The 24,773-nt window shown below is 42.0% G+C and overlaps 1 protein-coding gene across 1 annotated transcript in view; it reads left to right on the plus strand.

Moving 5' to 3' along the window:
• Positions 1-325: 325 nt before the first annotated feature.
• Positions 326-24,773, plus strand: part of LOC147889304 (uncharacterized) — a 29,571-nt gene continuing 5,123 nt past the window's right edge. Inside the window, exons 1-7 of the mRNA XM_087392040.1 lie at positions 326-461; positions 633-696; positions 1,196-1,385; positions 1,557-1,619; positions 1,776-2,035; positions 2,233-2,304; positions 2,465-3,656. Of these exons, the coding sequence (XP_087248166.1) occupies positions 326-461; positions 633-696; positions 1,196-1,385; positions 1,557-1,619; positions 1,776-2,035; positions 2,233-2,304; positions 2,465-3,656 (1,977 nt within the window). The remainder of the gene's footprint in view (positions 462-632; positions 697-1,195; positions 1,386-1,556; positions 1,620-1,775; positions 2,036-2,232; positions 2,305-2,464; positions 3,657-24,773) is intronic.

A 24,773-nucleotide genomic window follows, 5' to 3' on the forward strand; every position in this document is an offset into this window, starting at 1 on the left:
GAGGAGACTTGCATCGTGATGGATTCCAGAACCACATGGCTCGTGTGACCGCTCGCTCTCTTACAAGTGGAAATCTAACTCCAACTCTCCATGATATTTTCTCCCTCTTTTTGTTTGTGTGTTGTACTGAAAGAAATTGAAAGTTCCATAAGGGGTGAACAACATAAAATCCTGAGCTGCCCTTGGGGCTTGATCTCAAGACCCATACGTTTTAGCCGCTTATAAGTGTAAAGACCTTTCTAAGGAGGCAATGCTGAAAAACACTCTCAAATTTTCGGAACATGTAAAAGGGGGGGGTTTGCTTATCACGACCTCTTCCCCAGCAATGGCTTCCTGGGAGGCTCCATTTGGCTGGTGCTCTGGAGGCACTGGAGCAATAGTCCGCCAGGACGCCAGTTTCCCAATCCTCACACCTTTTGTCCGCATCTCGTATGGCATTTCCTCAACCGAATCGAGTTCAGGTACCGTAGTACAAACCTCAAATTTTAGGCCCATCCTCTGGCAATTGGTCTTCACCGTCGTCACGCTGCGCAGGTACGCTCATGACAGAGCGCTTATGGCAAGAGTGCTTCATTGATCCCTCCGATAACTTAAACAGCAAACTAAGTGTGTAAACGAAATGATTTGTACAGGTAGAGCTGAAGAAATACTCGTCCATGTAGACATGTCTCAGGAGTCTGTTGTGAGTTTTAACAGGTAGACCCAAGGGTTTCAGATTTCAATCATAAAATTATAAAGAAGCCGCTATGGATAGACGGATGGTACAACCAAGGTTGGGCTAAGAACATGCACGAGAAAATGGACTTCGGAAGCAAGGGAATGAACCAGGACGAAACATCCACTGGTCAAGCCCAGTCAAATGGCTTGGTGGCAAATGTCAGCAATGGCAAGGCCAGCGTTAGGTCTGGAGTTCATGTGAAGGCATTTAAAGCTCAAGAACGTCCAGAGACTGGGAGATGCTAAGCTTAGACAGGGCACTCAATTCTTTGGAACGGATGCCCCATCTACAAAAGATTGAGAACTTCATGTCCATCCTGCAGAAGTGCAGAAAAGAGAAAAGCGTAGCATATGCTAAGCGGTTGCATGCCTACATATGCAAAAGTGGGCTGAAAGCTCATAAGTCTCTTGGGAATTACCTTGTCCCAATGTTAGTGGAATGTGGAAGCATGCGTGATGCTCTGCAAGTTTTAAACAGGTTGGTTGATCCCAACGAGTATTCTTGGACATCTCTTATCAGGGGCTATGTTGAATGTGGGAAATCAGAGCTGTACCAAAAAATGCAAGAGGATTGTGCACATCTTAGCAAATATGCGTTTGTGTACCTACTGAAGGATTGTACTAGGCTGAATGAGGGGGAAAGAGGCTGTACAATACATGCGGAGATGGTCAGAAAGGGGTTGGAAAGAGATCCTTTTCTTGGCAGCACCTTGGTTGATATGTATGCAAAATGTGGCTCGCTTGCAAAGGCACAGGAAGTGCTTGACAAGCTTCCAGTTTGAGATGTCGTATCGTGGACTGCAATAATCACAGGATATACCGCACATGGACTTGTTCAGGAAGCGCTGAACTGTTTTGAACAGATGCAACTGGAGGGTGTGTCTCCAGATTCTGTAACGTTTGTTTGCAGCTTTAAGGCTTGTGGCAGCATAGGTGCCTTAGACAGGGGCCAAGAAATACATGCTGAGCTTGCCCAAAAGGGGCTGGAAAGAGATCTTTCTGTTGGCAGCAGCTTGCTGGATATATATGCAAAATGCGGTTCACTTGCAAACGCACAGGAAGTGTTTGACAAGCTTCCAGTTCGAGATGTAGTGTTGTGGAATGCACTAATCACAGGATATGCTGTAAACGGGCTTGCTGAGGAAGTGCTCAACTGTTTTTATGAGATGCAACTGGAGGGTGCGTCTGCAAATGATATCACATTTGTTTGCAGCTTGAAAGCTTGTGGCACTGTAGGAGACATAGACAAGGGCCAGAAAATACATGCTAGATCACCAGGAAGGGATTGGAGAACGATTGTTTTCTTGGCAGTGCCTTGGTTGATATGTATACCAATTGTGGCTCACCTGCAAAAGCACGGGAAGTGTTTGACAAGCTAGCAGTTCAAGATGTAGTTTCATGGACTGCACTGATTGCAGGATATGCCGAATATGGGCTTGGTGAGGAAGCTCTGAACTCTTTTGAACAGATGCAACTGGAGGGTACATCTCCGAATGTTGTGACGTTTGTTTGCAGCTTGAAAGCCTGTGGCAGCATAGGAGCTGTGGACAAGGGATGTGAAATACATGCCGAGATTGCCAGAAAGGGGTTGGAAAGAGATCCTTTTGTTGGTAGCACCCTTGTAGATATGTATGCCAAATGTGGCTTTCTTGCAAGAGCACACGAAGTGTTTGAATAGCTTGCACATCGAGATGTAGTCTCGTGGACTGCATTGATCGCTGGATACACCCTAGACGGGCTTGGTGAGGAAGCATCGGACTGCTTCGAACAGATGCAACTGGAAGGTGTCTCTAGATGCGTTCACATTTGTTTGCAGCTTGAAGGCTTGTGGCAGCATAGGAGCCATAGATAAGGGACGAGAAATATACAATGACATCGCCAGAAAGGGGTGGGAAGGAGACCCTTTTCTTGGTAGCACTTTGGTTGATATGTATGCCAAATGTGGCTTCCTTGCAATAGCACAGGAGTTGTTTGACAAGCTTCCAGTTCGAGATGCAATCTCATGGACTGCACTAATCGGGGGATATACTGAGTGCGGGCTTGGTGAGGAAGCACTGACTTGTTTCGAACAAATGCAGCTGGAGGGTGTCTCTCCGGATGCTGTCACATTTATTTGCATCTTGAAAGCTTGTGGCAATGTAGGAGCCATAGACAAGGGCCAGCAAATACACACCATAACTGCCAGAAAGGGATTGGAAGGAGATCCTTGTGTAGGCATCGATTTGATTGATATGTATGCAAAATGTGGCTCACTTGCAAAAGCCTGGGAAGCCTTTGACATGCTGCCAGTTCAAGATATAGTCGCCTGGACTGCACTGATCTCAGGGTGTGCCCAACTTGGACTTGTTAAGGAGGCAATGATATGTTTCGAACAGATGCAACAGGAGGGTGTGCCTCCGAATGTAGGCTCGTGGAATGCAGTAATGGCAGGATATGCCCAGCTAGGAGCAAGTGCAGTTGTTTTTTATATGCTAGAGAAAATGAGAAGTGAAGGCATAAAACCAGACATGGTGACATTCCTTAGTGTTCTTACGGTATGCAGTCATGCTGGTCTAGTGGATAAGGGCCAGAAGTACTTTCAGGCCATGAGCAATGACTATGGCATTACTCCAAGTATTGAGCACTACACGTGCATTATTGATCTCCTTGGCCGTGCAGGCCAATTAGATGAGCTGACAGCAATTGTGGAGAGAGTGCCCTTCCTACCTAATCTTGCATTGTGGCATACTATGTTGGGTGCTTGTCGAAAGTGGGGTAATGTGGACCTTGGAAGATGGGCATTCGAACATGCAGTGCAATTGGATGAAAAGGATGCTGCAGCATATGTATTGATGTCTAACATCTATGCAGGTGCTTACATGCAGGAGGACAAGGAGAAGTTTGATGCAATGAGAGTGAAAGAACAAGGATGGAAGAGGCCAGGACACAATTGGACTGCAGTTGACGCAATTATGCACACTTTAGCGGGGGATATAAAACATTCCAAAGCAAAGATATAGGTGCAATGTGGCAAGACCTTTCCCTAATAATGCCGGGGTAAGGATGGGTCCTAGATTTGCACCATGTATAATGGCACTGTACAATGATACAAAGAAAGATAGGTCATGTTGGCCTGGTGAGAAGCTGTTTTTTTTGTGCGCCCTACTCAAAATACCCAACGGGGCACACCTACCTGGCCCAAAATATTTCCAGGTTTGCTATGAACATCATGCAGCCACTACATTTATAACAAGGATAGAGCAGCGAATTAGAGATGAAAATCATGTTTACATGTTCAAGCAGAGTGTAGGTGTGTTTGGATTAGTTGATGCTAACGCACCTACACTATTCAGTGTCCCTCTTGTTTGACATATTTCTGCTAAATACCAGACACAGGAGGATTGAAGCAAGTTAAAATCAATTAGTTATTGAACAATACCAACAGCCACAGTGCTTCTCATATTTTGAATATGCCTCTTTGAGTGACGAACACGCTCACTTCACCCTTGGATCCATTTTTCATACACTTTAATTTTTCAAAGTTCACTAAAAGTTATGCTGCTATGCTGTCACCATCATATGTCATGACCCATCTCAGTTGTGGCACAAAGTACATAATTATGTCAGTTAAAACAATCTCAAAGTTTCTTATCCGTAAACTCAATCACACCACAATCTTGCAATACACTCGTGTAACCGTATGACAGTTTGCTTCATCTCCAAGCATTGCTTTTTCGCCTCATTAAGACTCCTTTTTTATTTGTAGCCTTGGGTCTTATTAAAGTTCCTTTTCAAGAGGGGGCATTTTTTGACAAAATGTATGGATAATTTGCTCGCATACTGTAATTTTTCTTCACTTGGTAGCATATTGGTTGGAGATGGGTGCATTTTTCCATTTTTCTATTTTGACTGAATTTTGCTCCTAAGAAGGAAAATCAAAATTTAAAAAAATGATATAACTTCACCTTCTTCTTATGGAATGGGGTTCTTGAGAATGTAAATTGTGCTATGTGCATATAAAGCTACTTGTACAAGTCTCAAAATGGGAATGTGTCAAATGTATAGGTTGAGAGTGAAGAGACCATTAGGTTTTTGTATCATTATACCCTTGATTTTGTTCAATAGAGTGTGCATATTAGAGTGTACGGACGTACAGTGTATGAGGTTGCCGCCTCCTCTCCATCTCCCTCACCTCTCCCACCATTTGCACGCTCTCAACAAAAGGCACCTATTGGGACTTCAAGCCTAAAGTTAAAGACTCCTAGTTTCATAGGGGAGAAATGGGATTTCAAAAGGGCCTGAAAGGAATGGATTAGAGAGGATTCCCAAGGAGGCCTACCCCCCTAGTTGAGGTGAGTTAATTGAACCACCACCTGTCAAGTTTACACATCACCATGGGAGGGCCGCTCCTTCCGAAATTGCTTCCTCCCCTTCCTCCCTTCTTCCACCATCCTCCTCATGCCACACGTGTCCTCCTACTACCTCTTGCCGCACTCTCCCTTCCACAATGCTCCTCCTCCCTCCTTCCACACACCTCCTCCTGCTCCTCCATCTACATGCTCCCTTCACTCCTCCCACGCACGTCCACCTCTTGTGTTCATCTCCTGCCTGTCCCATAATGTGGAGAGGGAGGGCCTGTGATGAGGCTAAGAAGGAGAGATCATCGGAGGACATGGCTGTTACATTGACATCTCGTCTATCCTCTCAAGTACTTAGCTTCTATTCCCATTTGACCGCTAGGGTGGGAGACTCAACCCCTTTAGCAGCTGAAAGTTTGGAACAACAAGAAGAAGGGAAATTGGAAGCTTCCAGTGTGGAAATTGACTTGGCCTTGAAGGCCCAACGTGTAACCATGTGGCCAAAAGGGTCAATACATGAGGAAATGTCCATACAATAGCACCAAGAAGGGTGTCTCGGTAACGAAGAGTCCAACTTGTGTGCATTTAGAGATTATGGACACCTGAGGTCTCGGTGGACTTCAGACAGTAGTGCTTCTAGGCACATGACTCCCTCTCGAGATGTTCTAGGACCTTTGAAGGTAAACAGGTCACATCTTTGTTGATGAGAAGTCCACCAACAGTGGTGCTTCCAGGAACATGCCTCCCTCCCGAGAGATGTTGTAGGACCTTCGGAGGAAAACGTGTCACATTTGTTGGCATGTCCACTATCTCAATTCATAGTGAGGGCAGGTTGGAGATTGTTCTCAATTGGCAGAGTTCCTCCCAAGTTTCTTTATGTCCCATATCTTGGCTTTTAGCTTTTGTCAGTGCACGAGGTTTGCAAGATTGCCATGCGGGTGGAGTTTAATGAGCATTTAGTTGCTACTCGGGAAAAGGCAACAAGTTCTACTTGGAGCTACGACTCACACTACACAAATAGATATCACAATTTGGTTGCAAAGAAACCTATGGGCTTAGGGAGGATGGACTAGTACGAAAGTTGGACTTGGTGGCAATGAATGGTGGTGCATAATTGACCTTGGTTCTTGTGAAGATCGGTTCTTGGTTCTATTTTGGCCAAAATTGTCATATCTACTTGTGCATTTTGAGCTCTCACTCCAATATCTATTTATGCATGGTGAGCCCTCGCAGCCTTAGTAGCACACAACCTCCAATAGCTCTAAGGAAAACCAGCAAGCCTTGAGGAGCATCTCCACCTATAGCAAGGGATCTCCCTTTGCCCAAAGTTGTCTTTCTTAGCCCTCGAGGCACAATTTATTCAGCCTATTTGTTGCAAACAATACTAAATGTTAAATATCAAAATCATAAATCCTTACAAAGGATTGCACCCCCGCATTAGAGACAAATTAAACACTGAGTCATAAAAAATAACAGCAAAATCATGCAAAGGACAAGTCTAACTCCATTTTTGAAAAAAATCCCCAAAAAATTTATATTTTTTAAAAATTGTAGGGACAAAATATACGCTTCATGTCAATAATATTAAAAAACTAGAATTGTGAAAAAAGAATGCATAAAATATTACTTATATTTTATTGCAGAACCTAAAAATGTCTAGTATTACAATTTGCAAAAAGTATTCTCTCCTTTAATTTAAAAAACATGACAAATTGCAAAGGAGAAGAAACTGCTTCATTCAACTAAGAGAGTTGCTAGAGCTTTTTCTTTGAAATACCAATCGTTTTCTATGCAAGTGCCCATATCAAATCCATATAAAAGAATTTCTTCAATGTGTACCTCATGAAGGGTTTAGGTGCTTTTAATTACAAATTATGTGAAGCATTTCTTTGTGCTTTGCAACACATGGTGTGACACGAAGGAATTTGAAGCACTAGTTTGTGCTTCACAACAGATGGTGCAACACATCTTGTGTGCTTTAAAGCACAGAGTGCTACACGTGGTATTGCCATTACCTTAAAGTAGCTATTTCATGCTTTGTTAGTCACTAAAGTATTGTTTTGTATTGAAAAATTATAAGATTTGTTGTTTTTGTGATTTATCCTTAGTGTATAATGTTTCGTTGAGCATGGCCATTGCTTGTGACATTTTTGGGATACCTCAAATCTTGTCGTTTTCGATATGGAAACATATTTTTTCTTGAGATTCAAAGCTTCACATACTCAAATTGGGATTTGGCAGTGTATTTTAGAAAATATAAATCCATTCTTTGTTCAAAAACTAAAGGACATGAACAATTGTTGCTGTGTATAGTACATGCAAATGACTAACCTCAAAGAATCTGTAAATTGAGTACGATCTTCCTTTGTTGGACTTCATAGAGGAACATGTAGGTGTACTTCTAGTGTACACTTTTCTGCTCTAGATACTAGCAAATGTGGAGCCTAAAACCATGTATTTATAGGAGTAACACAATTGTGGGAAGCACATCTTTGTCCCAAAGATATACATTCAGCTTACGATCGATTGAATGTAAGTCTTGTGGTGGTCAAACCAAGAAACCTATCATGTATCGACTTCAAGTGTTAGTATACCAAAACGTATCAATGTGCAATTGTTTCACGATGTGATTACACCACCAACAAATAGGGAACGATCTAAGAAAACGAGAAGATAAAGAAGAGAAGGCATCTTACAAAGAGGTACCCTATAGACTACATGAAGCATACTTTTGTATATAGATGGCGAGCTCATAAATTCAAAGAATGCTTAGTGAATTTTCCAAAAGATAAAATTGTTCAAGTTAGATTTTGCTAAAAACTACACTTTTAAGGAGTAGAATAAGATACGATCAATACATTGGTATATGATCAAGTGATAATCTTGGTACACATTACTACAAGGCTGGAGAGGAGAGTGTGATCCAAGGCATGCATTTTAACATTTCAAAAGACAATGATCATGATACTCTCTTTGTGCAACATCCTTTACTAACACATAACAAGTGGTTGTAGGAACAAGGGTTGACATTTACAGAGCATTGGGTATGGTCAGAAAGATGTACAACATAGTTCCAGTCAACTAGACCATTGTATTTTGCTCCATGGTTTTATGATCTCATTGGTATAGAGACAAGTTGGAACTTTTTCAGGTCTGGGAATGGAAAAGGTGAACATGATAAAGCGAGTACAGTTGTGAAAAGGGCACTCACACATGAGCCGTGTTGCAAAATGTAGCATATGTTGTGTCTTTCTTAAAGGATACACTTAGTAGTGCAGCGAGTAGCAACTACCAAAAAGAAAGGCAAGTATCGTAGATATTTTAGGGGATAAACATTGGTGATGTAGATAGGTCCATGATGTGGCACTAAGAACAAGATGGTTGTGTGCATGGTGCTTGTAGATCTTGTTCAAACAATGGATATGTATCAAAATGGAAAATGGAAAGATTTAGTTTTAAATCCAACTAAGATGGGGTTGCATGCTACAGCCTATTGATGGGTGAGAAATTTGTTTCACCCATGGCCACTTTGGTTTCCATTTGGTAGGATATCATCTACACCTTGCATGCCACATGGGAGCATAGAGGGTCAGAATCGAGAGCGACTACTGAAAGGGGCGATCATTTTCGCAAAGCTTGGCTTGCATATACATTTTACATTTTCATGTTGCAAGCGATTCGTTGAATATATATTTCAAGAGAACCGAGCTCAGTGCCTAGGGAAGCTCTAGAGCGAGGGGTAACAACCAGAGAGGGGGACTAGCTTGGTTCCCTTTCAACCAAATTTTCTATTATGTTTTTCATGATCAACACCTAAGGCACTGTTGATTTGTATGGTTGGTTTTTTCCTTTGTTGTACCTACAAAAAATAAGAATGGTGAAGGTGTGGTTTTTTACCTTGGAAAATGTTCTAGCCTTCGACAACTTGCTAAAGTGAAAATGAAATATGGGTGGGGGACATGTGTTTGGGGATCTACTATGTAATTGGGTGGTACTAAAAGAAGCTAGATGATCACATGTATTGTTTATTGGATGACCAACCGGTTGCCATACTGCTATCCCATCTTATAAAGCCTATTAAGTTTCCAATGCAGGACGTGGACAAGGATTGTAAGACATGACAATTGTCCTCTGAAGTGCATGATGTTATCTATAACACCATACCATATTACGACGATGCATATATAACACTCCCATAACTAGTTGTAATCTCTTTTTAGTAGGCTTAGGGTTTGTGAACAACCTACTTGTGTCATTTTTTGTGCATTTCATTGCTTTGCTTGAGGATTCTTTCATATGTGCATGCCACCCCCTCCGAGAGCTGTGGTAGCCTTCCCCTCAATGTCATTTTTAACTTTATTCCATAGCTACATGCCTCTGAGCTCAATGCTTTTAAAGCACACAAAGTTTGTATTATAAAGCACCCCTCCAAACACAAATACAATGGAGCCATGTGTGGCACAAAGTGTTTGCTCTATATAGAACACACAGAGTTCAAAAGTCTTTTTTGAAAGAATAAGAAGTTTGTGCTATAAAGCATGAACAAGTGTGCCCATGGACACATACACACACTTGTGCGCATGCGCATGTGCATTCACTCATGTGTGCTCACGAAGGCACGCATGCATTCCTATCCATGCACACAATCATATAAACATGCCTAGACATGCTTAAAAGCACACAAACTGTGCTATAAACCACATAGATTATGATTTAAACCCACATTGATTGTGCATTACAGCACATAGTATAAGCTATAAAGCACATAGATCAAGATTGAAAACACACACATGCGCGTGCGCACAAACACACACACACACACACATTTTGCATTTCTTGCTTGAAAGCACAGAGAGTTTGTGCTACAAAGGTTAAAACTTGTTACTTGCACATGATGAAAAGCAAGGTGAAAGCACTGACATATCTCTTGAAACCACTAAATTCAATGCTTGACATCACAAAGCACAAAATGAAATATCACAAGTACATGCAGTGCATGATGAGAGGGGAGCATAGAGGTGAGAACCAATATCCATTGTGCTATAAAGCACTAACCACCGTGTTCTAAAGCACTAACATATTTTCTTGTAAGCACTATTTGGTGTGCTCAATGGTGACTTTCACTATCCACATGCTGAAAAGTAAGGTGAAAGCACTGACGTATCTTCTTGAAAGCACTTCATGCGGCACTTGACATCAAAAGGAAATATCACAAGCACATTCAATGCATGATATCACAAAGAAATTGGAGCATAGATGTGAGAAGAAATTTCCATTGTGCTATACATCACTAAGCTATGTGCTTGAAAGCACTCACATACCTTCGTAAAAGCTACACTTGATGTGTTCAATGGTCGTTTCCATTATTCACACATTGAAAAGCAAGGTTAAAGCACTGAAACGTCCACTTGAAATGCAGCTCAAGTAGGAGTTGCACAATGTGCAGAGAGAAAATATGAGCATCAATGACTCCCTCATGAAGGCGAAGAAAATTGCAGATGCACTTGCTTCCATTGGGAAGATGTGTTGGTAAACTGAAAAGAAAGCATGGAGTGAACACAAACTCAGAATTCTTGCTTATAGAATGAAGAAGAGTGAGGTCCTTATGTAGGCACCTCTTACATGCTCACTGACATCACTGATGACTTCAGAGCTTCACAATCATCTCCTCAATCTACTCCTAGATTCTCTCAATCATCCTATGTGGCTTCTACCACCACCTAACTGTGCTTATGGGCACCTAACTGTGCCTCTAGCACTCATACATAGAAACCAAGGTGTGCCTGAGGAGACTAGAGCACAAGCTGAGAAGTAATATCAATTGTGCTATAAATCACTAAACAATGTGCTTGAAAGTAGTAGTATATCTTCTTGAAGCACCACTTGATGTGCTCAATGATAATGTTCACTATCCACATGCTGAAAAGCAAGGTCAACTATGCTAAGCACAAATAGGTGAACTAGGAAGCGAAATAGATATACTTGAAAACACATAAAATTGTGGTTGAGAGATCAAGCAGAAAATCTTGGAAGTAAATACAAAAGTGCTTGAAAGCTTAAAAAATTAAAATCATAGTCAATGACATATTTTCATCAAAGCATTGCTTTGTGTGCTTAATGATGATTTTCACTATCCACATGCTAAAAAGCAAGGTGAATTGTAGTAAGCACAAATAGGTATACTAGAAAGAAAAGACATATAGGCTTGAAAGAACATAAAAATGTGGTTAAGAAATGCTTAGAAGCATATACTAAACTGCAAGAAAGCACAAATATATTAAAAGCACAATCTATGACCCCTCACGCTAACATGAACAATTATGCTTGGAAGGACAGAAGGAGATATCAAAGGCTAAAAGTGGCAATTTTTTACTAAAAATAAAGGTCCATTATTATGCTAGAAAGTACAAGGGTAGAAGATCAAAAGCATATGTAATGCTTGAAATATGAAAGCTATAGATATTATCACGTATTATAGTGTAGGATAGAAAGAACATATAGGTCAAAAACTACACATAGGCACTTATTTGAGGATGTTCCTATTCATCTATAGGATGGGACATTGTGTTATTAAGCAAAAACAACTCAAAAACTGAGGGAATCATTAGTATGCTATGATGAAATAACATGACCAATTAAAGCGAACAAATTATAATGGTATGTAAAGAAAAAATAGCATTTATATCAAAATGGAAAATTATCTTGGCATCAGACACTTTCTTCTCACATTTCAAAATGTCTCGAAGGACTCAACTTAGAAAGAATGTCATCACCAACTTTTTCTCAAACACCTCAATGTCGCTCCTATGTGTTTAACCACCTCAATGTCGCTTGAATCTCAAAAAAAGACCTACGGCCATTTCCATCATCCCTTTCTTTTATGTAGCACTTGTGTAGCCTTTTGAACTTTTTCAAAAGCCTTTTTCAATACCTTCTACATGTTTGCAAGCCTTCCTGTTGCAATCGACATGGCATGTCCAAAAGGGTAGCCACATTTATTTTCCCCATTTGAATGTTAACATATTTCTCCCCATCGGGTTGCCTTAGACATGGCTATTACAAATATTATGTATCCTCCAATAATTGGCTATATGTAATTTTAATGGATTCATTTAAAGTATGGAGCTCACTTAGCTCAATTTAGGAATTTAACTCCTTTTGTGCATGTCATTATGTGTGGCATTTATTGCGTTTACTAGCCGAGTTTGTAAGAGTATCATTGTAAAGTCAATATTCCTAATCTACACCTTTTTTCATTCCTTGTTTATTTTAGGATACTTTGCAGCAATTGTTTAATTTAGATTATGAGTATGTTGTATTCTTACTACAATAACAAGTAGTTGAACCTTATGACAATTGTAGTCCCAATATGCTCAACAAATTTGTACTAACTTAATGTGTTTTGTTAGATAGATATAGTAAAGATCACCATTAACCACACCAAGTAGTGCTTTCAAGAAGATATGTTAGTGCTTTTAAGGACATTGGTTAGTGCTTCATAGCACAATGGATATTGCTTCTCCCCTTAATGATCTAGTGTCTTTGCATTTCATGCACTTCATGTGCTTGTGATATTTCCTTTTTGTACTTTGTGATGTCAAGCACTACATGAAGTGATTTCAAGCAAATATTTTAGAGCTTTTACCTTGCTTTTTAGCATGTGGATAGTGAAATCACCATTGAGAGCAACAAGTAGTGCTTTAAAGCAGATATTTCATTACTTTTAAGCACATTGTTAGTGCTTTATACCAACAATTTCTTTGTGATGCCATGCACTGCATGTGCTTGTTGTAATATTTCCTTTTTGTGATTTTCATGTCAAAAACTACATGTTCTTTTGATATTTTCCTATTGAACTTTGTAGCAGAGCATTTTTAGATAAGCCGGTAGCCTTTTTATTGTGCAATAGTGTTTGGTTGCTCGAATTTGTACACTGAAATATGCTTGTTCTTTAAAAAACATTAGATTCTATCGACTTCAAATTGCTTGTAAGTACATGCTTTGAGCATCTCTTTTGTGCTATCAACATCCAAATCGCCATGTGCATTTGCATTGCCATGGGCATATGCAACACATGTGATTGGGTTTTCGACATGTGTTGGATTCAGGCACACTTGGTGGAAGTTGCATGTTCAGCACAATTAGGTGCAGGAATTTTGTTGTTAGATGATGAGTCAGGATGAGCTTGGTCAACCTCCTCCTGCTTATCCAATTCCATTCTCATCCATTTTTGTTTGCTATGATGATGAAATATTTGTATGAGACTGTCAAAGTTGTTGTGGATGTGCACTTGCATTTGATGAAGAAGGTCTTGAAGTTGTCTCATTGCCTTGTGATCATGTGTATCACTTGATGTATTGTGTGCAAAAGTGCCCACAAGATAGGCATGTGTAAGGTGAGTGGATGTAATAAGGACGTCCTTGAATGAAGCATACATATATAAAGGTGTAACTTGTACAAATAAGTCCCATACATACTTGTATGGTTATGTATGTGGATGGTCTTTTTACAAATATTATAGGTGGTAGCAAAGAAGAATGGAAATGCATCAAGTGAGAAGACAAAGATATGCATTCTTACATGGTTATGTATGTGGTGGTCCTTTTTAAAAATAATGTAGGTGGTAGCAAAGATGAAGGGAATGCATTAAGTGAGAAGAAAGACATCCCTGGGATTTGGAGATATGGTTACACTATCTCCTTGAACTAAGAATAGCAAAGTTGACACTCCAAGGTAGAAAGAAACACGTATAATCTTGAATGGGAAGTTCTTGATGTGGAGGTCAGGCCAACTCTTCTGGAAAATAAAATGACAATTGATCTTCTCCAAATTCACCTAAGAAGTGAACCAAAACTCGGGTGTCAGATGAGGACAAGAATTCCACCCTATGTCAACTTCTACATAAATGCAAAGGCAAACATCCTAAGAAGAAGAAGAAAAGTATATATAATATTGTTTACTTTGTGGTGTATCTGATTTTATGCTTAGGACCTGATCTCCTTAATTTATTGTCATCCAAACTGAAAGTCTTGGGTTTGGTAAATTTTTAACTATGTGTTTGTATCTTTTTTAACCTTATGTTTAATACCTTATCAAATCTTGCATCAAAGTGCCCATAAAGATGACACATTGGTAGATAGTTTGTCAAAAAATTATACAAGTGGTAGCAAGGAAGGAAAATTGTCAAGTGAGAAGACATAGAAATTAAGAAAGACATCAGGTTTGGGAAAACTCATACACCAACCCACGAAAGAGCTTCCCCTTCATTTATTACAACTTAGACTAGCAAAGCATTTACCCACCCATGAAAGAGCTGCCCCTTCGTTTCCTACAACTAAGGCTAGCAAAGTGGACATTCCTTGGCAGAAAAGGAACACATTTTTATCTTGAATGGAAAGTTGTTGATGTGGAGGATGTGGCAACTCCTAGCAACTCTCCTAGCAAAAAAGGGCTAGTCTCCTCTCAAGTCACTTGTGAAATCAATCAAAACTCAGGTGTCAAATGAGGAGGAGGATGCCCCCATGTGTCATCTTATACATAAATACAAAGGTGGGCCTACTCACAAGAAGAAGAAGAGAGGTATTGAAGTGGGGGTTGGGGCAAGTCTTCATAAGTATCCTCCAATGTCAAATGGGGAAGATAGTGCCTCCCTGTGTCATCTTGAAAATAAATGCAAAGTGGTGCCTCAAAAAAGCTAAAAGGAAATATAGATATGTGTGTAAGCTAACATGTATGTAAGGGGAATCCTCCTTTTTTATAATACTTATGATTAATGTTTTTTCCTATTTTGGTTGCTTTTTTTTTTTCCCAAATCGATTGCAAAAACTATAGTGATATAAGGTGTCAAAGAAACTCTTGGGATGTGGTGGGCAAAACCCATGTTCCTAAAGAATCTCAATAATGTATGGTGCCCCGAATGTGCAAGTCTCTGGTATGTACCACGCAACACCCTACATCATCTGCAATAAAAATCACAATAGTGCCATAAGAACCTGCCTCAAAAAAAGAGGTAGATACATAAGAACATACTGTTGGAAGCTCACAGGTGAATATGGCAAATATACGACCACGAGACTCTCCCTTGTACCCTCGCACGATCATGCTATGAGAATCAATGGCACAAGCAGTTACGGCAATTCCACAACAACCTATCCCTAGAAAGGGGACAGTAACACAAGAACCTTCTATGCTCAAAGGGAAAGGTGAGGCCTGCTGGGTTCCAAAGTGTGTCCCCGCGGTTTCATCCTTGCCTTTTTCTTTGACAACAATACTAAACATGGTAGACCCACAAGAACCTCTCCCTAAAAAGGTGACAGACCCACAACAACCTACCGTTGTTCCTATGCTACAACCATGAGACGAAAATGCCAACTCCCTCGCAACAACTTTTGGATCTCGATGGATTCTGCAAGTTTATGTCGAGCTTCAAGTAGTGCTATAATTAGTTGAAGAAAGCACCAACGAACATGTGACACCACTTCTACAGGCTTCTCGAATGTTCTTTATAGGCATGCTAAGCAAGTACACTGCTTGGAGAGATGCAAGGTATTCTGACTCTTAAGGTTTTTAGTCCATCATCCATGCACATGGTCTAAATGGGACTAGAGAGTCAATGTCATAGGTGATAATAGGGTTGGTTCATGTCACATCATCTTTCAATGAAAATGAGTCTATACCATTCATTGTCAAAATCCTAAGTCCTCCATGCCATATGGATTCAGTGTGTCTCCACTAGGCAACTAGGCTCCACGGGCTCACTCACGCTCCATTCACCAAGTCACTCACTCACCAGCATATGGCTAGGGTCACATCATAATACCTTTCACCACCACCGCATCATCCGTACCACTTTACGTGCACTAGCACACACTTAGGTGAAATCTAGAGAAGTCAATCAAGCAGTCAAATTCCTCAATAGGACTCCCCAAAATTGAGTCGCAGCTATAAAAATATCGTAGCGATGACTGATAATGTGATGATTGACTCAGTCTCGCTATACTGATAAGAAAATGACCCCACAACCACTGCGGTAAAAATAAAGCCAGTCCCGTTGCCATATTAATGCCACCCGCTGCTTTACTGATAATGCCCCCACGTCTAACATAGTGACATGTCATCCCACTAATGCCAATGATTGCTTTAATAATGCTAACCACTACTATAATAACGCTTACCCACACTGCTTTATTAATGCCAGTCCACTGGGCTATTGCTAAAGCTGACCCATTGCTTTAAGAGGTTCATGTATATAAACAGCCAGCCTCATTCTGCAGGACCTCACTTGCTCTATTACCAGGCCAGATTTAAGCTATGCTGTTGGATTGGTAAGTCAGTTTATGTAGGCTCTAAGGAAACCGTATTTGGAAATTCTTCAAAATTCCAACAGCCTTCAAAAGCCCTTGAAATCCCTCCTACCCACGATCACACTACATGTCCGCCACCTCCTCGCACTCCATCAGGATCCACGACCTCTTTTTTGCTGAAGAACTCACCAGCAAAGTATCATCTGTCATCCCCCATCTACAACCCCTTCATCTTCACGTACTATATTCGTACCGCTACCTGACCAAATGGAGCAAGAACAATCCACTCAGTAAGATATCCAGGAGCCCGAGTCCTCAGTCTAGCACTTGACCACTCGTACCATCTGCAAGCGCTGCATCTTGGACATTGCCGACGTCCAGATCTTTTCCAAGCATGCAAACCAAGTCACCCAATTTTCACCTCTCAAGCAAGACTGGCTTGAACGGCTACAAGGAGTGGTTATCCACTCGCAATTCAAATGCAATACCAAAGACTACCACCTCTACTATCACAATGCCCGAGCTTACCACGCGCTCCAAGACCCAGAAGTGGTGTCCTACCTCCAAAAATTGGGACTACAGTCGGTAGCCGACCGATTTCCATGCCACCTCAATCTCCACTAGGCGGTCGAATGTGTAGACCGATACAATCAAGCAATGCGCACCACAAGCTGGCTACATGGTGACAGCGATTATCATTACTACCAGCTCAGGATTCAACACACCTTCAATCTCCCGGCACCCCCCGTACCATTTGCCAAGTTGTGGGCCATGGAGAAGCGGTTGGCCGTGATGGTTGAGTACAATTCCAAAATACACAGGGGGCGATTCCCCATCAATCCTATCAAAGACGCAACATTGGCTCGGACAACTTGCGCCATCACATTACCCAGCGCAGGTCCAGTTGACAGAGCATCACAACGTGGTGCTTCCAAATTTCCTGGCTCACCTCCATAAGCTGCACGGTTAGAGGATCAGCAACCCAATGTTCCTTATGCCAATCATACATCAACTATCTGATGATCCAATTTTGGAAGGTTATGGTGATGCAGACAAAGACATTGGTCTACTTGCAGCTCCCTCAACCAGGTCCACACCAACAAAGCCATCGCCAAAGAGAAGAAGGGAAGAGCAAAGCCAGAAGGCACAGGAAGAAGCAACTGCAAAAAGGCAGCAGGACGAAGAGGCCACCCGTATACTCCAAGAGGAAGAGGACGCTCAAAGACAAAGGAAAGCGACCAAAAAACAATGACAGGACCTTCTCCAACAGCAAGGAGAAATCGAGAGGCTCTGAGCAGAGGAAGAACACAAGAAGGCTGCGAATATTTCTGAGTGTCTACATCAAGAGCATAGATTAAAGACATAATTGATATCACACAGGAGCCACAAGAGTCCAACCCGCCTCGATCGCCCACATCTACTCCAGGCAGGTAGCCTCTCCAACCCCCATTCCTCCCAAATGTCTATCAGCAGCAGACAATGGAGGTCTACACCTCTAGCGCCTACACTTCACAAGAGGGGTACAAAAAAATGTTGAGTGGGAAGACAACTAGGCTGCGAGCAAGGAGATGGCTTCCATGGACTCCATCGAGGTCCTAACAGTTAGCCGCCAAAAACATTCTTCAATGGCGGCAAGAGATTTTCTTGCAGCACAACTTTGACTTATTATAGACCCACACGAGGCTCCAGCAGATGAAAGCGGCTCTCCAAAAGGAGAAAGCAGAGCACCTAATGGTAGAGGCTAGCGGGCTCCAAGTGGTTGAGGTCGGAAAGAAGTTGGAACTAGAGCTGCAGCACACCCAAGAAGCCCTGGCTGTTGAACGATCCCGCATAGATACCCTCCAGGGCTTTGCAAAGATAGGCCACGCTAGACCAACAACAGCGTAACCCAGGTTGCAGAGCAAAAAAGAGCACTAGAACTTTAAGTACAGTAGCATGCAGCATTGATTGCCCGACTGCATGCAGCCACCCAGCAACGTGAACAACAAATTCTTACACTACAAGTCTACAAGTGAACCTACATGCAGCTTGAGCGTCAACCCCTCCACAACCAAATCCATGAGAGGTTGTTGGAGGCGTCGTCCCTGCCTCCATCCTTTGTTTCACCTCTCGCAGATTCCATGACATCTTCACCTAGTTTTTATACACAATAGTTGCCGCCGTTCTCCCACTGTTGAGATATGGTGCCATGAGCACATATTTAGAGGCTAAGTTATGGTATAGGAATGTATTAAAGTAGCCATCCTAGGATGTGGACTACATGATGTGGAGATGTGGATCAAGGATATCCACAAGGAGGGATGTAAATCAGACGATCCCACAAGTATTGACTATTTTAAGGGCACTCTCTATATAAGAGGCCTATCATGTATTGTTGAGTAGAGAAATACACATTCACTCAAGATTCTGTTTATGAGTCCAAGCTAATCTATCTTGGAACCTAATTGACTTGAGGTACATGTCATGAGCACTCTCTTCATCATGTTTCCACACAAGTTCCATCCACCTTAGAGCGCTCCATTGATCCTGAGGCACACATGTTTTCTCATGGTATCAGATCTTAGGTCTAGTCTCCTAGATTAGTTGTGGCCTTGCCTTAGGAGCACATGTTTTCTCCTAGGTTAGTTTTAGTTTTAGATTGAGAGAATTCCATCCATGAAAATTTGAGATATTTATGTTCTTGTGAGAGCTAGATCAATTTCTTTGATTGTGTAAGAGAGAGAGATAGATTCATGTTCATGCCTCTTGAGTGATTGTTCATGTAAGAGAATTTTTTGAGAGATTTTTGGGTTGAGAGAGAAGTAGGACTCGTGAGCTTTTGAGGGAGAAAGAATCAATGGAGGGCTTAGGAGAAGTAAATGAAACTGTGTGAGAGTTTATATAAAGAGCAAAAGCAAAACTAGGGCTCTAAGGCCCTCCATCGACTCTCTACCGGCAGACAAACTCTGCACAACCATCTACCCCCATTGCACTCTGACCCACGTTTTTAGCCCTCTCCCTCGCAGAGAAACGCATCCATCCCACTCCCGTCTCTCCAAGTTATGTGTGCGCCTCTCCAACTGTGCTCAGCTTCAACGTAGCGTCACAATTACAGAAGACAATGCTCATCGACTTGCTAATAGTCACAACAACAATCTCCTCGCTCAGCACCAGCTTCAGTCCGGCTCGCAAAGGCTCCTCACACAGCTGCTACAGCCCGTCATACTGGCCGCCAACAACTACATCGACCTACGTTGAACCGGCTCCCCATGAATCAAGTGCCCAAGCACTACACAACACCACCTGCGGCTACTTCTACGGTGGCGGTGCCCTTGTGATCAACAAAGCTTCTACGAGCAACAACCTCTCAAGCTTCACCAGCCCTCCTTCATACACCATGTCGCACCTTCATCCGGCTCAAGACTGCCTCGCCAAGAAGAGAGAGAGAGCTTATAAACTTCATCAATTGCTTTCTCCTGCGGCTAACTGCAGAGGATTTGTAGACACGATACAAAGCACAACCACCACCAACAGTAAGGGCAACAACAAAAAATAGAATTATGCGGCGACGACTGCTACCAAGAAGCCAACTAGCTGCGGAGTACCTACCTGCGGGCGTCTACGTCCAAATGCCTCCAAAGCTTGTCTCCAAAGAAGCCCAAGCCTACTAGAGCCAACGGGCTCCCAACTCTACCAAGAAGCTACTCCAAATGAGTGACTCAACGACCTCTTGACTCAAACGCCTCTCTGCACCGAACGTGACCAACGGGTCTCCAAGCACCTCTACACGACTTGCCACATAGCCACGCTCCCCACAGCATGCGAAAGACTCTGCAACACCCATCTCTTCAATGACAAAGGTAAAAAACCTTATTCTTCCTAAGGTTCTCAAAAAGTGACATGTGGCAGGTACCTTATTTGCAAGGTCACGCAACCATAGAGGCTTGGTCAAGAAATTGACACTTGGTAGATTGAAGGTGACCCAAGGTTGTTGAAGTAACTAGGATTCACAACCCAAGGTTGTTCAAGAAACTAAGGTCAACCAAAGGAATGCCATGTGGCATAGTGTCACCTAAGCACATAACCCCCTGCTAGGCACACTTTGGAATCTGCATGTGAATTCCTGTACCACATCAAAAGGGCCATTTATTCATGAAAACTTTGACAATCCGTAACTTGCAATCTAGGAGGAATTTGAACACGCTCCAAAAAGGAAAAGTGATTGCCTTTTCGAGCTCTACACACATGTCAAGTCAGAAGCATTGTTAGCAATTAGACACTACCAATATTGAAGAAATCACTTGGTAAGACATTTGCAACAAATGACAAATTGAAGCATGAATGCACACATCACTGTCATAAGCATGCCAAAAGCACAAGTGCATGAGATGAAGCACAGAACATGGCATCCACACATAAAGCAGTAAGGCACGTGGAAGAACAAAGCATCATGCATCAAGCTACATCAAGCAAAGAAGAGAACGCCATCAACAACATGTATTGAGAAGCAAACAACCTTGCCACCTTTAGCCCCACATTTGTAAATCAAGCCTGAACACCTGAGAGTAGCTATGAAAGCACCCAGGGGAGGTATTGACATGTAAAAGCCACACTTGACCACCTTATGTAGCAAGGTATGCGCTAAGGGGAGGTGATGGAATGTAAACTCACATCTAACCACCTTGAGAGCCAATAGATCATGGCACCAAGGGGAGGTGTTGAGATATGGTGCCATGAGCACATATTTAGAGGCTAAGGTATGGTATAGGAATGTATTAAAGTAGCCACCCTAGGATGTGGATCAAGGATATCCATAAGGAGAGATGTGGATCATAGGATCCCACAAGTGTTGACTATTCTAAGGGCACTCTCTATATAAGAGACCTATCATGTATTGTTGAGTAGAGAAATGCACATTCACTCAAGATTCTGTTTATGGTTCCAAGCTAACCTATCTTGGAACCTAATTGACTTGAGGTACATGTCATGAGTACTCTCTTCATCATGTTTCCACACAGCTTCGATCCACCTTAGAGCGCTCCATTGATCCTGAGGCACACATGTTTTCTCACCTACACGATATACTTTTTGACAACACTCTCATACTGCATTACCTTGAAGAGGTTTTCCGCCAGACCACCACCCAAGCCCATCCAATCATCACTATGGCATACTTCCATGAGGACATAGTCTTGGATGTTGATATTGACATCCTCACACTCTTTTACCACCCCATTGTTTATAACTTCATGGCGTGCATTAGAGAGTTGCAAGACTCTGTAGACTTCACCATGGCTATGTGGCACGCCTCTTCTAGAGCTCGTCAAGCCCTCAGCTTTAGAAGACCAACCGTGCAATCCAGAAATCCTCCAAAGAAGTCTTGAATGGCTGCAAGGGTGTGGTAAAAATGATGCCGAGTTTATATTCCATCGCTTGTTGAGGGAAGCCAGTGAAAGATATCCCCCTATCGGCATCATTGTCCTGTACAATAATATAATCCAAGCCCTTACAACATGATTTGAACTAGCATAAGTCAGTTTGATGATTCACATGTGGCATACCGTATTGAGGTGCAACCTGATGATATGGATGTGGCTTGGAACTTTTCTCTTCCACCCCACAACCACCACTTCCCTCACATCTCAGCATAGCACCTGGCACAGGTCCTAGCTCTACCATCACTCAAACCAACACAAGCACAAGCCCCATATCACAGCATGCCACAACGGACACGCAACATCAATCTCTCAAACAGGAGGGACCAGAAGACATGGGGACCAAACACTCTACAACATATTGAAACCCATGCTCTTATCAGATGTCGAGGGGCCTTATGAAGAAGAAGCTCAAGATGAAGTGGACCAGCACCCACCCGATGAGGAGGACCAATAGTTATAGGACACCACTCTCGACCATGATACCTAGTACGATGCCATCACTTCATTCAAAATGGTCGAGGACATGGCAGACGTCAATAGATGGAAAGGGAAGCTAAAGAGTTTCTACCTCACTCGAAAGGACATCATGGAGGTGCGAGCTCTCCCTAAGCTTATCCAACGCAGCTTCCAAAAATGGTGGCCGGAGAATGATCGACATACACGGAGCAGCTACAGTAGGCCGGACTCCATCCCTTTCGCCGCATCTCCCACATAACATTCGATCGGTACTGCATCATGAATAGCACCCTCAAAACTGACATCATGCATACGACATGATCCTAGGATGGATTGTAAACATGAAGGGGGGTATGTTAACCACCACCACAGTTACCAGTTTAGGTACCATGTAAAGTAAGTGGAGATATAGGAGAGAACATGAGGCTTAGAATATGATATTTGCCTTGGAGTTGAATGGGCCCAAGTGGCTGTAAATGAGAATGAGAGAGGTACATGAGAGTATGGGCTAGCCCTCCTTTCAAAAGGTGGAAATGTATATAAGGTCAAAAGTGTGACTTTGGTCTTCATTGTGTACTTGCAAGTTTTAAAATAGAAGCTTTCTCTTTCTCTTCATTCTCTTGCATTGAGTCTTCTTACTTCCTCTTGCTAAGTTGTCTTGTGATTGCCACTCTCCCATTCCCCATTCCCTCCCCCTTGCACTCATCCATTTCTCCCTTTCCCTCTCCCTTTCCCCCTCTCACTTTCCCCCTCGTGGAATCAATTGCACACAATCTGATAGGTGCTTGAGTGACACAAGTGTGCGGCTTGCGCATATGGAGCTCTCACAAGGAGTTGTTTGAGAGTAGCAGCTTCGATGGCATTCCTTCAAGATCCCCACGACACGTGAGTCACCATCGGACTACATAGCTAACAACAAAGGCGTGCTAATAGAAATATGCTAATAGTTATAAAATGGTATTAACACAAATATACTAAATAATAGATGTACCGATACTATAGATTAAGAAATGTGCTAATAATTACAGATGCTATTAACATCGATGTGCTAATAACAATGTACTAAATAGATTTCATGCAAACATAATAGATCTGCATTGTTGGATCGCCACCAAGCTGGGCTGCTTTGCATATGCCCTGGTGAAGACCACAATTACCACCATGTTAGTAGGGCATTGCTTTCGGTAGACTTTACTAGGGAAAATCATAAAATCTCTTTACACTTCGAGATTTACAATGCTACACTTTATTCTATACTAGAAGGGATCCCTAGGTGTTTTAAAGATACCAAGCCACTGCCTCTATGACAACTCTATCTCCTACAAGCTCTTCAAACCAACTCCTTTCAAGTTATGGATGGAACTCCTTCTTCTTAAGGCCTAGCTTGAGAGACTCTACTTTTGGAGCTTTCCATCAGCTTGCACACAAATAGAAAGAGAAATGTTGCAAGCATATATATGGGTGAGTAGCTAGAGAGCAAATTTCGACCAACTGAAGGTTGAACAAAATTCTCATTTTAAAAGGAAAACAAACACTGAAAATGATATCAATCACTCTAGAAACCTATGAGGCCATATGTCAAAGCATGCCCTTTTATGTTGACATGTCATCTATTCATTTATCTTTTCATTTGTGAGCTTGATAGTCCAAGCCATGTGCATGTGTTTTTGAGATTTCTCGATCCACTTTCCAATATGCAAATCCTAGCTTGCATGTACCTTAGGGATTAACATAGTAGAGAGAAGTTAGTCCAAAAGGATTTTCAAAGCTATCATTGACTAAATTTCATGCCTATAATGTATAGTGAATGTTGATTATCGCCTGAGCATATCAATTAGCACATATGAATAGCGCTAATTAGCATAGTCAATAGCATCTATACCATCTACACCCGCACATAGCACCTAATATATGTGCGCACGTTTCTTAGATTTCTCTATCCACTTTCCAATCTACAGATGCTAGCATGTATGTGTTTTAGGGATTAACATAATAAAGAGAACTTAATCCAAATGAACACTATAATAAAAAGTGCTAGCTAATAGGTGCCCATGATGTTCCAAAAAAGAAAATCCATTAATTAGTTGCTGCAAGCGTCGAAAGAAGATAGATTTTAAGTAAGGTTGAGGTGTTAATCGGCCGCGGTTAGAGTATACTCGCAAATTAATGCCTCTTGATTAATCTGCCTTTGGATTCTTACCCCGCTCGTGACTTCTTCGGAAGCAGCTGCAGCTCTTTATTCTTCTCAATTTTTCTGGCACATGCAACTTCTCGAGAAGCTTCTGTGCACCACCATATAGACCAACCCCCCCAGGGCAGGAGGGCAAAGAGGAAGATGGGAGATTGAGCGAGGAGAGGGAGCAGGGAGCGAGAGGCAAGGGATCAGAGAGGGTAGGGGTGATTAAGCATGGCCTGTGAATATGTTAATCGCGAGGATTGCGATAAGTGTCACGAATTGATCGACTAATTTTTTAGAGCGAGTGACTAGGTAAAAGTGCTGGGTAGTAGGTAAATGTTTTCAATCATTCCAAAAACCTATGAGG

This window comes from Dipteris shenzhenensis, chromosome 20 (assembly GCF_047967505.1).
Source record: "Dipteris shenzhenensis isolate YYH24624 ecotype China chromosome 20, Dip_SZ_1.0, whole genome shotgun sequence".
NCBI lineage: Eukaryota > Viridiplantae > Streptophyta > Polypodiopsida > Gleicheniales > Dipteridaceae > Dipteris > Dipteris shenzhenensis.